We start from the raw sequence: 17263 nt of genomic DNA on the forward strand, positions 1-17263 counted from the left end.
GCTTTGTGTGGCCCCGGCCCCCCGGCCCTGTGGGGCACCACCCAACCTGCAGAGAGGTTTCTGAACACAGCCCCTGAGCAGGGAAAGCCCTGGCCCAGACACTGCCCAGGGGCTGTGGTGCTCCGAGCCCCCAGTCCCCCGAGCAGCAAGCCTGACTCTACTGCAGGCATGAGGGACATGGGACACTCCACCCCCTGCCCTGTGCCTGCACACCCATCTGAAACGTCATTTTTAGTATCTCCTCTTTGGACACCCCCTCCTTGAAGAAAAGGACACACAGCCAGGCCAGGGCACACCTGTGGTGCAAGGGTTTCCCAAAAGGTACCTTTAATGTGTTTGCAGCAGCAGCAAGCAGTCAGTGCTAGTTTTGGCACCCAGAGTTAGATGTGCAGCACTACACATTAGACACCAAGTCATCCCACCCTGACATTTGATCCATAGGAGCAGAGAAAGTGAACTAAAACAGGACTATGAACACATACAAAATCAAGTTATTCATGTTCTACCACACTTCCAGCTGGTAATATTAGAAAAATAAAGACAGGTACTACAACACATTTTTTTTGCCAGCTGGCAAGAGTTTAAAACCCATGAGAACCCCCCCCCCACAGTTGTTGTTGTACAAAGATCAGCTCACCCAGAGTAACAAAACTGCTGTACAGAAAGCACGCTCTGCATTCTCCTCAAAACACTTGGAGCCAGAATCCTTGTCCCACCCTAGAAAGTCTGGGTGTGTCATGTCCAGAAACCCTATGCAGTTCTAAGGAAGGTGGTGCAGACTAACTCACACTGTTGCAGCAGAGGCAGCAGCTCACCTGTGGGGGCAATCCACTGTCCCACTCGGGCTCTAGAAACTCCAAGGCTGTCTCTTTGTTTCAATAACCATTTATCTGCCATTTGCATTTCAACAGACAAAATACTCTGCTGAGTATATAAAAACTGTTATAAAAAGGCAATTGTAAAAGATAAGGTATTAGCAGAGGCATGTCAGCTTTTCTTAATTAAAAAAAATAGCCATTACATCTATTTAAATAAGGCTTCTTGTTACAGATTGTTCCAGTTACTGAAGGAAACCAAGGCCTGATGAAAGAAGAAAACATTATCCCCCACAAATGTTACCCTTCCTGCCCCAAGAACACACCTCCAAGAAGTCATCCAATGTGCAAAGTAACAAATACTGGGGGAAGCTCCTGAAATGATATGCCCAGTCTAGTTTCTCTTGCATTATCATCAAAATCTTAAAACAAAACCTTTAAAGTTCTAAAATACACAAAAAACCCCTTCATCTCAATATTTTTTCCAAAACAAATATATACAGCACGTTAATATGCAATATGCAAAAGCTCTGTGTTGCTGTTGGCAACATCTATGCCCTCCCCACCCCTATTCACAGGTGTACCTCTAACTGAAACACAATTACATCACTAAGCCTGTTAGTTTGAAAAGGGAATTTAATTGACTTAAAACTTGTAAATTTTGGTGTAGGGGCTCCACTCATTTGACTCTGGATTATAGACCTCAAGTGTGTTCAAGAACTCATTGCCATCAAAGCCCCCCACTGCATAAATGGTGTTGGCCACGGTGGTGATGCCGGCGTTGCTCCTGGGTGTGGTCATGCTGCCCATCATCTTCCACTCGTTCCTGGCAGGGTCGTACATCTCCACGCAGTTCACCGCGTGCGTGCCGTCAAATCCTCCAGCCACAAAGAGCTTGCCTGTGTGAGGAAAGGGAGCCACGCTCACTGCTCAGCACCAGCTGGCCCTGTGCTCCCACCAGGAGGCTCAACAAAGCCCCAAGGGACCCAGGTGTTGTCGCAGACCTTGGCCTGGTCAAGGTCTGCACTTACAGGAGTGATCTGCTTTGGGTCTCCTGCCCATGACAGCTGACAGGAATTTGATTCAGAGTAAGAGCAAAGTCCAAATTCAAACAGGTGCAGCTTTAGAAGCTGCACAGTGACACTTTCAGAACAAAGAGGTGGGGTGAATGCCCCAAAACCAAGAGGTTTTTTGCTTTTTAATTAAAACTGGGCATTTAACCAGGCTCCTACTGTACTGTTTCCTGCCCAAAAAGGAGCACAACTTTGTATTCTACTCGCATCAGAACAAACATGAAAGGCCCCGAGGCAGCAGCCCCAGCCCTACCATCACGGACAGCCACGCCGGCGCCGCGCCGTGCCACGTTCATGGGCGCCATCAGGGTCCAGGTGTTGTTCTCGGGGTTGTAGCGCTCCACGCTGTTGAGGCAGTTCCAGGACTCGGCCCCGCCGATGATGTACAGGTACCCCCCCAGCTCACACACGGCCGACTGGTGCCTCCCTGCAACCAAAGCTGGCAGAGTCAGCCACCAGCAACAGCCCACAGCAGCAGCGACTCAAAGAGGTTTTGTTTTGGTGTAGTTTGGTTTGGTGCAGTTCTGCAGTTGCCCTTTTCTCCCCATCCCTGCCCAGCTCCCCAACAAACTTACGGATGTTAAGGGGAGCACAGCCAGTCCAAGCCTTTGTTACAGGATCAAACACATCACAGTTCTTCAGTCCTTTCTGGCCATAGGGATCAGAACCACCCACAATGTACAGCTTTCCGTTCAAGGCACACACTCCTGTTGATAGAGGAAAGAATGGCAAGTGAGCAAGAACTGGCTGAGTCTCCAGCCCCCAGTCGGGCGCTGCAGAGGCCTCACCTGCGTTGCAGCGGTTGGTCCGCAGCTCGGGAACAGGGGTCCAGTCATCGATCTCGGGCTCGTACATCTCTCCGCAGCTCAAGTCATCCGAGTGGCCGTTTGACCCACCCACGACATACAGCTGCCCCTGAGAGAACAAACCAACACCCGTCACCTCGCAGCACACCAGTCAGCTCGTGAGCACTCGGGTAACCATGGAACTAAGAGAAACAGCTTCTAGAGCCATCCTGTTCAGTGTGCCCTGTTCAGCTCAGCCCAGGTGGGGGTCCCACAGGCTTGCCTGCTCCCCACCCCACACACCATCAGCACTGCCATCTGGAACCGGGCCCTCGGCGTCCTCATGGGTGCGATGAACGTCCAGGTGTCCTTCTCAGGGTCGTAGCACTCCACGGTGCGCAGGCACTCCTCCCTGTTGTAGCCCCCTGCAAGCGAGAGGTTACTGGCCCCACATTCAGAGGCACCGGCCCACCCCCGGCCCGGCGCCCCCGCCCCGGCTCACCCGCAGCGATGAGCCTGCCGTTCAGCTCGGCCGTGCCCAGCCCCGAGCGCGCGTACTGCATGGGGGACATGGGCTTCTCGATGAGGTCGCTGGGCTGCAGCTCGAAGCTCAGGCTCTTCAGCAGCCGGGGGGTGCTCGAGGGGGAGCTCTGCGGGCTGTTGCGGCCGTGCAGGAAGATGACGCACAGCACCCCGTCCAGCACGGCCAGGCACAGGTACGTGTTACCTGCGGGGACAGCACACCGCCACCGTAAGCAGGGTGCCACGTGAAGGGGGACCGAGCTGGATGCCAAATGGGCTCTGCTGGTTCTCTGTCCCCTTGGCAGCACGGAAACTTCATTTTCTCAGGTTACTGGTTCCAAAAGTGTTAGTTATTTACAACTATGCTTTAGATACTAAAAGAGTGCTTGAAGGACATACGACAGCAACTTAAACATGGGCTGGGAATCTCCTTGCACACACAGTGCAAACAGCTCTGTTCATTAACTATGGACTGCCTGTGTCCTTAGGATTTTCTGGGAAAATTATGACACACCACAGATTTAGTTGATAAGGAACTGAAATGTATGTCATCCCAGTTTGGCCCAGGTACATCTAAGTACCCTACAAATTACTTGACTTGTATCATCAGTAAGAAGAAACTTAGCATTCCTCAAAGATGTGAAGGAAATCCCCAGGGAGTAGAAGGTGGCAGGTACCCGAGAGGAGACACATCTGAGGAGACAACCCCTGCCCCTGTTACTCACTCGAAGTCTTCTCTGAAGCAATGATTTTCCACTCATGTTTAGGACTCTGAACAGTAGCATTTGGAGAAAGACTTCCAGAGGAGCTGCTACTGATCTGCTTGTGATCATTCTCACGTGGTGGCCTCTTCTGCAAAATCAAAAGGCAGCTACAGAAACCTAGCCAGAGACTACAGCTCCTTTTACCTCTGCTTCTCTGAGATACTGCGTAGCTACTCTGGAGCACGCTCATCTACCGCCTCCGCAGAGCAGCATTTATAGCACACCTATATTTTCAGCAGAACATCTTGCCTGCCCAGAAACAGTGGCCATAAACCACCCTACACTTTTCTCCTGGAACTCACTTTATCCTGTGACTGCAGCTTTATACTGCTGGTGCAGGACTGCAAATCCCTGAAGTAGGTGTGCATTTCTAGCAGGATTTACGAATGTAAGCAAAGAACTACATGCAGCTGGAAAGAACTGAGCTACCACATAGAAGCCTCACTCCCAAGCTCTGCTTCTGGAACTTGAGTTCATTATATAATGCTGTTTGGAAGTGAATTAACTATTCTCTTCATTCCCTGAAGACAAACTAATTTTACCTCAGTTCACCTCTGTGCTCAGATTAGCTGTTTCTTGGATTTTACTCCCTTGATACTTCCACTAACAAGAGATTTCTTCTTTAATTTCCAATTAAATTTATACTGTAGCTTACATTATTTTACTCTATTAAGAAAAAACTCCAAATTCCCAGTTTCAGCATAGTTGGCTGGGTTGTTGAGGCTCTTCCTGAAGCACAGGAAGTTACCGTGCTGTCTATACTGTTCAGCAGCAGAGTTTATGACCACAGTCCCAAGTCTGCGATGCTTGCACACTTCCCTGGAGCCTGATCTCCATGGAAACTGTCACAAGACTTCAGAAACACATCACCTAACTCAGATAACCTCACACAGAGGAGCTGGATTGCTAAGCTCAGCTCACCGTGACAAGCAGCGCACTTGGAGAGAGCATTTTTTAAATTTCTGAACCTTCATCCAATTAACCACTTAAGCACTTATCTTTAAATTGCCTCGACAGCAACAGAAAATACAAAGTTTTGTAATTTAAAAATGTAAAGGTTACAATTTTTCTAGGACTGGCATCTAGGGGATTTTTAGTGTTAGTTCCCTCAACTGTTTAGGATGTCTGAAGCTGGTGATTTTTCTCATTAGAAAGGATTTGTAGGAAAACATTGACAAGTCCTGGTCGTCGTTCTGAAAATGAACTTTCTTAACATTCACCTCTGCTTCTAAGCATTATAAGTGGTATCCAGAGGTGGAGAACCTTGTGAAGGCTTTCTAAAAACAATTAACAAACTGGAAGATTAGCTGGCTTTTCCTTTTCCTCTCATTTCACTTCTAAAATCCACATTCTGGGATGGACAGTGTTTTACACATTAGCTAAGAATTTCATAAAGGAAACTTTTTGTATGAACATGTTGTTATAAAATATTAAAATGTATTTGCTTTAAATTCATAAATTTAAACCAAGTTCATTTGTATAAAGCAACTGATAATTTACAACAGTTAGTCCTTTTTTTATTCTTTCTATCTTAGCCTGCGTTTGTACTAAGCCATGTGTTTTTCTGGAGTTCAGAAAGATTACACCTGGTAAGAAATAAAAAATAAAACCATAAAAAACGACCTCTCAAAAAGCACAGGAGTGATCTGCACTCAGTCAAAGCATCAGAGAGATTTGGCAGCTACACCACCAGTGCAGCTGAACAAAAGAAGCGGACACTGGCAGCTGAAGGATTAGAACTTGGATCTGGAATCTTTTTCTGGGCCAAAATTAACCAGACACATTCCCCACTGCAAGCCAAGCAGTCCGTGTTTCTCTACAGTCTCTGAGAACTCTACAATGTCTCAGCTGACTTCCTACAGCTGAGTGCCTGTCTGCCTCTTCTTTCTTCTAACAGCCAGGATTGATTTTGAAGTCAGAATTAGAGCACTCTGTTGTGCAAAGTCTGAGAGTCAGCCCAGCCTGCCAAAGAGACAGAATCTGAGAGCACATCATGGCCTGCAGCAGCTCCCAGCCAGACACCTTCTCCTGGTGCATTTCTCCACTACAGCACCTGTTGCCTTCTCTGCCAGCAGAACACAAGACTTCAGGTGTGCTGTAAACTGCTCCAGTCTACCTGGGGTTACCTGAGACTGTCTGCAATTGGTACCTGCACAAACTGAATGTGGTCATCATCACTGCCATACACCTCAGCCTGTCCATCTAGCAGATTTCCATCAAGCAGCTTGTGATCAGCTGAGTAGTACAGCGTTTGCACCTGCAAAAACAATAACAGAACACCCATGTGGCTGCTGTCTCTGTGCTCCTCAGCTACAGGCACATTACCCCAGGCACCACACTGCTCGTCAGCTCATCTCAAGCTCGCACAGTGGCAAAACTAAAAGGAAGCAGATGTCATGGTGGCAATCTTCAAACAGGGGGTGAAGGTTCCTTACTTTCTCAGCTTGAGAGAAATCTTCATTTTCCTTGGGCTTCTGCTGTTTTCCCAGCACAGAAACATTAGACAAGCCAAAGGCACATTAATTTGCAGAGTTACACAAATTCACAGTCTCATGCAAGCATTTTCCTTATCCCTGCACACAAGTTTTCTGCTATGAAAAATACACATATTTATCTCCATCATAAAAGGCCAAGAGAAGCCAACAGACTCTAAAAGAAAGGTATGGGAATGAGGGAAGACAACACAAATTTAAGTTCTGGAAGAAACTGTTGTCCACCACTGAAACTTAGATGCAGCTGTTTCAATGAAATGCATCTTAATTTCAACATGATCAAAGCTTTTAAATTAGTTTCTCCAAGAGGAAATATACACTTGAGATTATATGACAGCATCAACATGTACTTTTGCCTAGACAACTGTTTCTGGGGATCTTTTGTGCACGTAATAGCAGATTTTGAAAATTTTGAAGAATTTCACAAGATTTGATAAAGTCCATTTGTTGGAGCCAATTAAAAATTTTGTCTCCCCACTAATTTTGCCATTAAACACTGCCCAGGCTACATCTAACATTAGTATTCATGAGAAAAGCCATTTAACAACACATAAGTTTCAAAATAATGCATCCTGTAAAGGAGTAAGTAAACACCATTAAATCATCATGATCGTTCTCTGCCCACAGCGGATTTTCTTAGGAGCACTGGGGCAGGACTGCTGCTTCTGTACGTGTCAATACACTTGAGGCTCTTCTTGGTTCTTCAGCCTTGGTATCCTAGTTTTGTTAATAAACCTATGGGGAGATAAACCAACGGGGAGGAACAACCATTAGAAGCTTTTACCTACTGTGCATTTACAAGCAAAACCTGCAAAGGAAAACATCACCAATCTATGGCAAGTCTCAGTACCACCTCCCCAAACTAAAGCAGATACAGGCCACTCTGAGGCTACTATACAGCAACGGGGAGCAAAAAGGAAAGTGAAGACCAGACTGAACAGTGCATTCAGCTCACCTGAACACCCCCCCAGTTTCTCAGCTTAGGGGTACCTACAGCAAAATTTAAATTCTTTAGGGTCAGTTAAAAAAGTGAAGGGGAAAAAAAAAAGAAAAAAAAGGGATCATCCTTCATATTGGCTTTTTTGGGGTTTTTTAAATGATTAATCCCAAAATCCCATTTTCTTAAAGACTAACCTCTTCCATTAGATCTTCCAGGCTGCCTCCATTCTCCCAGATGCTGCGCTGTACCCAGTTGATTACCTTTGTGTACAATTTGCCATTGCTGGGTAGGCCAACATTGTCTTCCAGCATTATTTCAAGCTTGAGGGAGAAGAAAAAAGATTAATTAGTCTCTAGGAATTACCCTGTAGCATGCTGTATTCTACAAAGTAAGCACAACTCTCTCTTTACTACAGAGCCAGAAACACCACAAGGAACTTTCAGCCAATGGAACTAGGAAGCACATTTAAATACAATCACCTTTTAGACCTGGAAAGGGTGACAGCATGTGTTCTCTACAGTTAAGGTTCACAGCAGTAGGACACAGATCCAGAATTGTTATAATACTGGCAGCAATCAGTACACCAAGCTTTCCTGCCTCCAAAAGGGAAGGAAATCCTAGTTGCTCCTCAGGTTGCTTTTTGGAAATCCTGTACCAGAAGGAATTCTACCAACTTAAGCTAACCTTTAACCGTGGGAGCTTGAGAAATTCCTCCTGTTCTGAAATCTCTACAAGGTGTTCCTGAATGTAGCCATCGATCTTGTTCAACAACCGAGAGTCTCCCATGCAACTGGCGAAGTTCCGGTATGAGATGCAGCTCTGCACGTCCATCTTGGAGAGCAAATAGTCACCACAAACCTGGCAATGAAAGAGCTGCAGCTTAGTGTACAAACACACAGTTTTTATACATTTAAATTATCTATCCCAACATACAGCAGCTGTTTTCTAACTCCAGAGTAGTGGCTCTGCTGTCATCCCCATGCCAGTGCTGTAAAGGGAATGTTGCCTTCCACAGGAGTATGCACATTTTAATGAAAAAGTCAGACACATTTGGAAGCTACTGACATCTACACTGACCCCATGCTTTTCTACTTACCACCTATTGAAAACTGCTTCTCGGTCAGGTGAGCTAATAATCCCAATTCTCTTTTAAAGGGTACCCCTATCTGCGGCTAAGGGTATTCCCAAAGTCAAGCACTACCAAATTTATGTTCAGGAATGTGTGAATTATTATTTTTCTGACAGATTTACAGGTTTGTTCATGCTCCCAACACAACCAAGCACAGCACTGCTGCCACAGACCTGAAGGTAAGAATCAGCCAAGATTTAAAGCTGTTCTTCTCACACAGGTGCACAAATACAAAATGTAACTCCAGGGAACACACTGGCACTAAGACAGCTCAAGTGGAAGCAACACATCCAGCTGGCACCAAATCAATACAGTGCTAAGGAACATCTACAGTAGCTTTGTGCTGAGCACTTCTTCCACAGAATCATCAGGTTTTGGCTTGTTAACACCAAAAGATGCAATGCTGTCAGCCTGGGAAGGCAGAATGGACTTCCAGAAGAGCTGAGAACTGTACCTGCTTAACCCTCTCCATCTTCAACTTCTTTGCTGCAGAGTATACATCTTTCACCAGCTCTTTATCAGCTTTTAACCTATTAAATAGAGAAATGTACCTCTTATTATTCTGACTTTTCAAATCAAAGTCTATCCTCTCTCTAGTTACCATGAGAACTACTTACTGAGCAGTATAGGCATAATTCAACAGAACTTCAACAGCTTCTGGGTTGAGATCATCGAATTTCACATGGGAAACTCCATGACAGTCGCTGTCAGTGTTGAAGATTTCAAACAGGTAGGGACTGCAGCACGCCAGCACGGCTCGGTGCGCCAGCATCTCGTGTCCACACACCTTTATGTCAAACACAAACAAGTCCATGTGCTGGTGAGGATTTTTTGTAATTACCTTTGTATTTTCACAATATGAAGACCTACTCAGGTGAGTGCCACAGTTCAAATCAATTTTTCAAATTAACAGTCTCCAGCTGCAAGTTACCATCACTTCTCTCCAAGTGCACCCCATTTGGATATTTTTTAATATGCATTTTTCAGAAAAACGGGTTTCTAAAATGTCACATCTCCCAGTCTGTGAAGCAACAGCTTCACATGGTGTAACCCCCACATCCCCCGGGCACCCCACTGGGGCAGGGCACAGGTACCTGGAGGCGGACGTCGCAGAACTGACCGCTCTTCCGTAAGGCGTTGAGTTTGGCAACAGACGACTCGATGAAGTTCTCATCCTCGAACATCAAATACCCGTTGGGAATCATTTTGGTGTTGGTCTGGCTGCACATGCAATGGGCAAAGGTTACACACACAGCATTTTGCTTCAGTGCAGCAGTACTAGCAACACTGTTTGCAAACCAACATGCAGGGGGCATTGATGGATCAATGATTTCAGGGATTGAGGCCACAACTTTTAATGCATCCACATCACTTCAGCAGGTACTGGATTCAAAACCACAGCCTGAATCGGTGCCAGCTCTGTGGGAGCAAGCTAGGAGCTACTGAATTACATGGATTCCCTTCCCTAAAGATCTTTTCCAGTAGATCCATCCCCAGCTAACATTATTCATCACCACTTTACACTTCCTACCACTCTGGTCCAGCTGCATTTTTTGCAGACACAAAACCCAGCTACATTGAAAAATACGAACTGAGAACTTAAAGTAGCTTGTGAAGCAGAATAGATAGATAAACATTTTCTGTTTAATTTTATGAGTAATGACTCAGTATTTTAGAGCAGCTGAAAGTCATGAAAGAACATTATGACCAACAAAACAGACATAATTTGATAAATTCTGAACAATAATCATGTATTTTAAGTTATCTCAAAGCTAGAACAACTTCCTCTGAAGACCTCGGCCATACACAAAAATATCACCTCTGGGAGATCAGTCTAAGACTGGAAAAATAACTTCAGGAAACTTTAATTTTTTAATCTGGAAGCTATTCCATAGCTCCTTTAATTGATTCTTTTTTAGTTAACCACTTTTCAAATAAGAAGCCAATTAAGAACATTAAACTATTACGCTTACCTAATAAATTTGAAATAGTAATTTAAAACAAAAGTCAGATTTGTAAATTTGAGCTGCTAACATACACAGAAGCACAGTTACCTTAAAAACCTTAGAATATATGTGGGATTCTATTAATGTTACCAGCAATAATTTTTATTTGCATCTCAAGTTTAAGAAAATTCTGAAGATCACACTAAATAAGAAAACTCCAAACCAGAAGTGGATTGCAAAAATCAGTAACGAAAATATCAAGGCTCCTACAAAATACTTCTAGTGTTAATCCATCTATTTTAAATTCACTTACTACTACAAGTATTCAACCCTAAACTGGCAACAATAATCTTACTTACAAACATCCATTTGTTGTGTTTTATTAAAGAAAAGACACCAAGATTTTAAATTTATATAATTTCAGCAGAAGTATTAACTACTGTATACACAATTAATGATACAACTTACCAAGCAAATATATGACTGTAAATTTAAAATAGCCCAATGGTATCACTGTGTTAGAACAGAGCACTCGAGTTTCAGGATCTCCTGATAGGGAAGATGTTTGTGGAAATGCAAAAGCAGACGTGTGTTTGCAGCTGCAAAATGGATTCCAAAACTATCAGGCTTGAAGATGATGTAATATAGTCCTTATGAGCTATAGACATGAATTTCTTCTGTGATAGTCATGCATCATAACCTGCAATAAAAGAGAAGGTATCAAGTAAGTACAAATAGTGTTGCCACGTATTTCACATAAAACTTGATTCACAGTCTTGACCCAAACAAACAAGTTTTTCTCCACAAACAAGTTGGGGTTGTTTTATTGTTGCTGTTGGTTTTTTTGGGGGGTTTTGGGGTTTTTTCTCCCCACAAAAATCAAGCAGCCTGAAAATTTCCATATTGACACTAACATATCCTCATACCTAATAAGAGATCAACCACATCATCGTTATACCCCCGGAGACAAGAAAAGGGCTAAATCAGTGCTTAGGAAAAAAGTTACAACAGCTAAATCCCATTTTTAGCCAATCCTTTAGCAACTCTGCCCTTCAGCACATCCTATTATCATTATTGCTTCCACAAGTAGATAACTCACAAGTATTGCAACAGAAATTACTCCATTTTCTAAAAGAACACAATCCACAAGCCTCCTACCTTCAGCTCTTCTTGTGCTCATCTACTTATAGCCTTCTTCTACCGAATGCCTAAAATTGTCTGAAGATGGATTAAGGACATGTCTGAAATGACTGGGCATGTCTCCAGTCTCCGCTACTTCCAGAAAGATGTATAAAGTCAGGAATCTGTATGACAGCTTTCTTTGGTAAAAGGTCTCTCTGCCACACTGGGAACAGACCCTGTTGGGTTCTGGTTGAGCTCGGCACTGGCAGTGCAGACTGGGGTGGCTTTGCTGGGAATTCACGTGCTGGTGGGCTCTTTATGCTGAGATTTTTCGGGGAGGGGAGAAGAGGAGGAGGAGCAGCAGCAGGGAGGGAACAGGCAACAAACACTCACTCTGGAACTTTCCATGACCCTGGTGCCACCTCAGGAAAACATCAATCACTTCAGTTCCAACACTATATTTGTATCCACAGAATAAATGCCACATTGGGAACCGGGTTTCCTAAAAATAGGTGCAGCTCATTTCTCCTTGTCAAAAACTAAAAGTGCCCTCCGTTGCAGGGAAGAGAACCTTGTGACCGTGGTGCATGGCCAGCGCTCAGCCCAGGGGTGACTTTGGCAGGAGCGGTACCTGCCCCGTGCCCGGGCAGCCCAGCAGCTCCAGCGGGAGGCTGATTCCCGGAGCGGCAGAGGGCATTATCCCACCACACACCAGCTCCACGGACACTGCCTCCATTCCCACAGCAGAGTCCAGCCAGCAGAGAACTGCGCAGGCAGAGCAAACACTCGCTGAGCTTGGCTCTGGAGCAGGCACAGCCACACAGCCTGGAGAAGGGAACACCTGCTCCCGAGCACAGCAGCGTCCCACATCACAGGAACACAGCACCCCGGAACGCTGGGGCGCTGCAGGAGCAGCACCCCTGCACACAATTCCATCAACACACTGCAATGCCAGTCTGCCTCGGTGGGAAAAGAAATCTCACACAAAGGTGAGATTAAAGAATAATAAATTAAGGTATATTCTTTTTGTAATTCTACAGGCAAGTCAAGAGCCTGACACCAAGTTCTATTTAACAAATATTGTTTAATTAGGCATTTGGCAGTTAACACATCCCTGCTGGTACAACTGGCATAATCACTGCAATTTTTAAAGCAAGCAAACTTCCCGAAACAGAACTCAACATCCCCATGTCCACATCTTCCCCAAAGATTCACCTCAACCAAAACATTTCAAGTCACAGGACAGTTAGTCAAACTATCCTAACTAAATCCCACAATCAGCCTCGCTCAGTTTACATCTCTGGGCATGTGTTGTCACATTCTGCTGTAACACAACAGTTTTATTTCCAGTGTTCTAACTCTGCCATACGTACTTGCTTGGGACCTTCAAGACCTAAGAAGGTTATCCAAAATAGTTCTGGATTGAAATGGAAGATTTGTCTGTCTGTTAAAATCCTCCTTTGTGTGAGACACCAATCCCATGCAGATGCATTTATGTCCCTAATGGTATTGTCAAATCTGAATATCTAGGAATTTGAACATCTTAATTACTGCCACAGAGTTTCAATGCTGTTGTGTGTGTCATGGCTAATATTAATACTCAAAACAGCATTAAATAGCACAAGCAGATTCACAACTTTCCATATTTTGGTTTGGAGTGCTGCTGCTAGAACACAACACAAGCTATCAGCCAAAATACACTGCAAAGTCCAGAACACTGCTTATTCTGCCATTAAAGGTCATAAACAGGTACTACAAACAAACTCTTTCCTTTAAATTATTTTTTTTAAATCGAAATCACTTTGTCACTACCTTCCCCTCCTTGATTATATCAAGCTCCATCCAAATGCACGTCTTTAATCACAATAAAGCTACAGAATGATCATCCCAGAATGGGAACAACACATTCCATTGGAGAAAACTCCTACTTGAGAGCAGCTATTCCCTTACATTTAAAATGATAAAAGAAGAGTAATGTGTAAACTCTGGATTTTTGTTGTAATTTTAACAGTAAGGATTGGTACTGGTATGGGGCTGGAGACCCCCTTGGATCGAGAGCCAATCACCAGGCTCAGGCAGGCGCCTGAAGTCACTGAACATCCACATGGTGTGTTCTAGCACCCCAGCTGTTCCCAGGAAAGCAGGATTCAGATGTCTGCCCAGCTGCTCGATTTTAAACACAACCTTTATGCAGTAATTTTGTTTCCTGAACACCTCATGTTGTGCACAGAGATCTTCCTTTGCCACCTAGGTGTACCGCTGGACCGCGAGCGATTCACATCTCATCGTGCACTCAGAGATAAACTGGCTGCACATCCTGACTTCCAGAAGGGACATTCCCTCCTTTTCAACTCCTCTATTTCACTGCTGCCCATTTAAAGGTACATTTAAGAAAACTCACCTAAATAGCAATGATACTGAGACACAGTGATCCTCGGTGCTGCCCTAGGCCTCTCCCCTGCAGAGCCTTTTGCAGGAGCTGTGGTCTCAGGTGACCACCAAGACAAGAAGCCCCAGAGGCAGAGTCACCTTGCCCATGACCTAACAACACAGGAACCATCTATTTCACATCTCATCTTTAAGACAGCCCATCTTCCATGAGCAGTATTTGCTGTGCCAATTCTGCACAAAGCTTTTAGTCAAATTAAGGTACTACTTCTTCAACTCACAGGTAAAGCACTAATTTGGGGGAGATACTTGATGAATTTTGATTTAAAGTCAATACTTGCTGATGTAATGACAGACACTTGACTGACACTTGTGAAACAAAAATGGAGTTTAACACCCAGCCAGAGCTTTCTGGCTTGTGACAGCCCAGCTCAGAAGAAATGTAGGTCACACCTACGACTGCTCACAGGCCATTATCCGTATCAGAATATAAAACCAAACGTCCTCAAAACATTTCTTTTATACATTAGCATTTACTTATGGTAAAAACACATCATCTTTTAATGTCTGAGTCTGCACTTGGGCAAAACACCTAAAACATCCAAGACATTTATTAACATACTTTACACCACTAAAGCAGCTCAACCTCTTTATACCAGTAATCTAAAGTAAGACTCAGAATTTACAACAATTTTGTTTTGCTTATTCACTTTTCAGTTACTTTCCACTAAAGATTTAGTCTCACTGATAACTATGATTTGTAGACAAAATTTTTCTATTTCACTACACATCAACCTCAGTCATGCTCCCATGCCAACAGTGAGGACAGGGAGAGGGGAAGATGGAATCTTTGCTACCACTGGTTAGGAATTGAAGAGGAAGGACAGAGTATTGTGGACATTTTCCAAAATCTCTTACATGCAGCCCTGGAAGGTGCAATGCTTGGACTGCCCTCTATAGAAAGCAAGCCCAGAGAGCTCTTCCAAACACATTTATGCATGCAGACTTAAAAAATTTATAAGCAGCAGGCTTCATGCTTCAATGTTACTGCTGTACTGTAACACTCCGGCTGCTCATTCAGCACTAGGACTGGCCTCCCACGCTTCTAAGCCCTAGCTCTGGTCATTAGTTCCCTTTTCACACTGGTTCTGCCTTTCCTCTCCTTTCCCACTTTATACTTTTGCGATTGTTGTCACAGTCCTTATCTACATCTCTTTTTCAACCTTCTGTCTCACATTCACTCTACTAAAATCTCAGTTCTTTCCTCCCCTTTTCCCACTCCCTGGGTTTATTTTTTTCTATTAACACAGACTTCCCACAGTTCTCCAAACATCTGTCACACAACCAAATCACTGAGTTTTGTTTGTATGTCCTCCTTGTCTTCCACCCCCATTCTGGCCAGTTTTTGCCTTTCTCCATCTCCTGCTCCTTAAGAACTCAAGTTGATGAAAATAAAAGCAGACTTAATTACAGCAGCTAACACACAGCTTCCTAACTGGAAAGTATTCCCTGAGTGTTGCATCCTGTGCTCCAGGAGTCAGGCTTGTGGCTACAAAATCTGCTTTTGAAAATTAAACCAATCTCACCATCAAAGCACCACTTCCTGCCTGCTTTCTTATTTTCTAGCTCTATGACAGAAGAGATGTGGTGTCTACACACCTATCACCGCAAACAAGAAAAAATAAAAGTCCTCCTTTCACAAACCACACAAAAAAGGAGTGACATGAGACTGTATTTCCATTGGTCTATCACCACACATCTCCTTAGGAAATAACTCGGATGTTTTGCCTCTCACTGTTAGTATTTTTCTACCCTGCGTGAAATTACAGCCAATTCAGGTTTTATTATCTGTGGGAATGCTGGGTGAAGGAACAGCAAAAGTGCCAATGCAAAAAGCATTTTCTACCTTGAAGCGCCTCTGAAAATTCTAAAAATCTCTGGAAATTGGTGCATGCAGGCAGAAAATAATGTACACCTCCCCAGTCACCCCTCAAAAAAACCCTAAAAAAACCAAAACCAAACTGCCTTGGGCATCCACCCTCATCAGCGTTCACCAGAAGCACTAATGCGAGCTGACAGCCACCGGTTTTGCTTTATTATCTCCCATTTCCTAGAACTGATATAGATGACAGGGAGGGTCATATTGGCAAATAGCTATCAGAACACGTTGCTCATCCCGGACATTTCCTTCAAAGTCCAGGATTCCCGCGATTCTCTTTCCCCCCCAGGCCGCCCCCATTCACGGTACGGGTTAGGAAGATGCCACTCCGCGGCTGCAGCGTGGCGCTTCAAGAGGCAGAGCCTGACCTTGGCCCCGCACCCGCACGCGTGGGGAACCCGGGAATTCCCGGCCGGGGGCTACACCGCACTCCCCGGCCGCCGGGGCCCGCCCGTTCCCCCGGCACGGAAGGAGCGGCCTCACGCCCTTCAGGCCATGCGGGCAACTCTGCGGCCCAAGAAAACGGGCCCCGAAGCAAGCAACAAAAGCGCCGCGGGGCCGCAGGGGCTCCGGCTCCCCGAGCGCGGGGCGCCGGCCCGGGCCGCCGCCTCCGCCCGCTCCCCGGCGTCGAACAAAGCGCGGCCCCACGGCCCCTGCCCGCCGTACCTGGTGCCTCTGGGCGCGGACGGCGCTGAACATATTGGGAGCCTCCAGAATGCGGGGGAAGAAGACTCGCAGGCGCAGCCCCGGCTGGTCGGGAAGGAGCAGCGGCGGAAGAGAGGGAGCGGAGAGTGGATGGCGCGGCGCTGCCGAGGGAAGGCGGGAGCGGAGTGGGTAAGCGCGGCCACACGAGCTGCGGCCACACGCACAGCGCTGCGCGCCGAACCCTCCGCCTCCGCGAGGCGGGCGGAGAGCGGGGCGGGGAGGAGGCGGTGCTGGGGCGGCAGCGATCGGCTCCGCTCGGCCGCGAAACGAGTCCGGCCGCCCCGCCCTCCGCGGGCCCTCCGCCTCAGGGCCGGCGGGAGGAGGCGCCCTGCCCGTTGGAGCTGAGGCGCAGGAAGCAGCGGCGGCGGGAGCACCGTGCCCTTTTGTGCCCGTGCCGGCTGCTGCCGTGTTGGTCGCAGCACTCAGCCACGAGCGCAACTGGTTCAGGAAGCTTTGTTTTTCGGACCTGGCGCTGCCTGTTCTCCTCAGCCACGACACCCCTTCAGCCATGAGATCCGCCCTGCCGTGACACTCCCTCAGCCGTGACTTTCCCTTAGCCATGACTTTCCCTTAGCTATGTCAGTACCTCAGCTACAGGTCTCCCTCGGTCATTACTCCTCCTCAGCCATAACATCCCCTCAGC

At 45.9% G+C, this 17263-nt stretch overlaps 1 protein-coding gene across 2 annotated transcripts; it reads right to left on the reverse strand.

Moving 5' to 3' along the window:
• Window positions 1-297: 297 nt before the first annotated feature.
• On the reverse strand, window positions 298-16895 carry IVNS1ABP (influenza virus NS1A binding protein). Of its 2 annotated transcripts, none has more exons than XM_053950531.1 (15): window positions 16582-16895; window positions 10935-11166; window positions 9615-9741; window positions 9138-9307; window positions 8975-9050; window positions 8076-8249; window positions 7586-7711; window positions 6109-6216; window positions 3921-4047; window positions 3176-3400; window positions 2977-3098; window positions 2677-2803; window positions 2464-2595; window positions 2142-2315; window positions 298-1714 (listed from the first exon to the last, which is right to left on the reverse strand). In XM_053950531.1, exons 3-15 carry the CDS (start codon window positions 9723-9725, stop codon window positions 1461-1463), a joined length of 1926 nt encoding a protein of 641 aa, XP_053806506.1. In that variant the 5' UTR covers window positions 9726-9741; window positions 10935-11166; window positions 16582-16895; the 3' UTR covers window positions 298-1460. The 2 variants fall into 2 exon arrangements, with proteins under 2 accessions (XP_053806506.1, XP_053806507.1); XM_053950532.1 differs by lacking the exon at window positions 16582-16895 and adding an exon at window positions 11625-11835.
• Window positions 16896-17263: the final 368 nt, after the last annotated feature.

This window comes from Vidua chalybeata, chromosome 9, assembly GCF_026979565.1.
Source record: "Vidua chalybeata isolate OUT-0048 chromosome 9, bVidCha1 merged haplotype, whole genome shotgun sequence".
NCBI classification, from domain to species: Eukaryota; Metazoa; Chordata; class Aves; order Passeriformes; family Viduidae; genus Vidua; species Vidua chalybeata.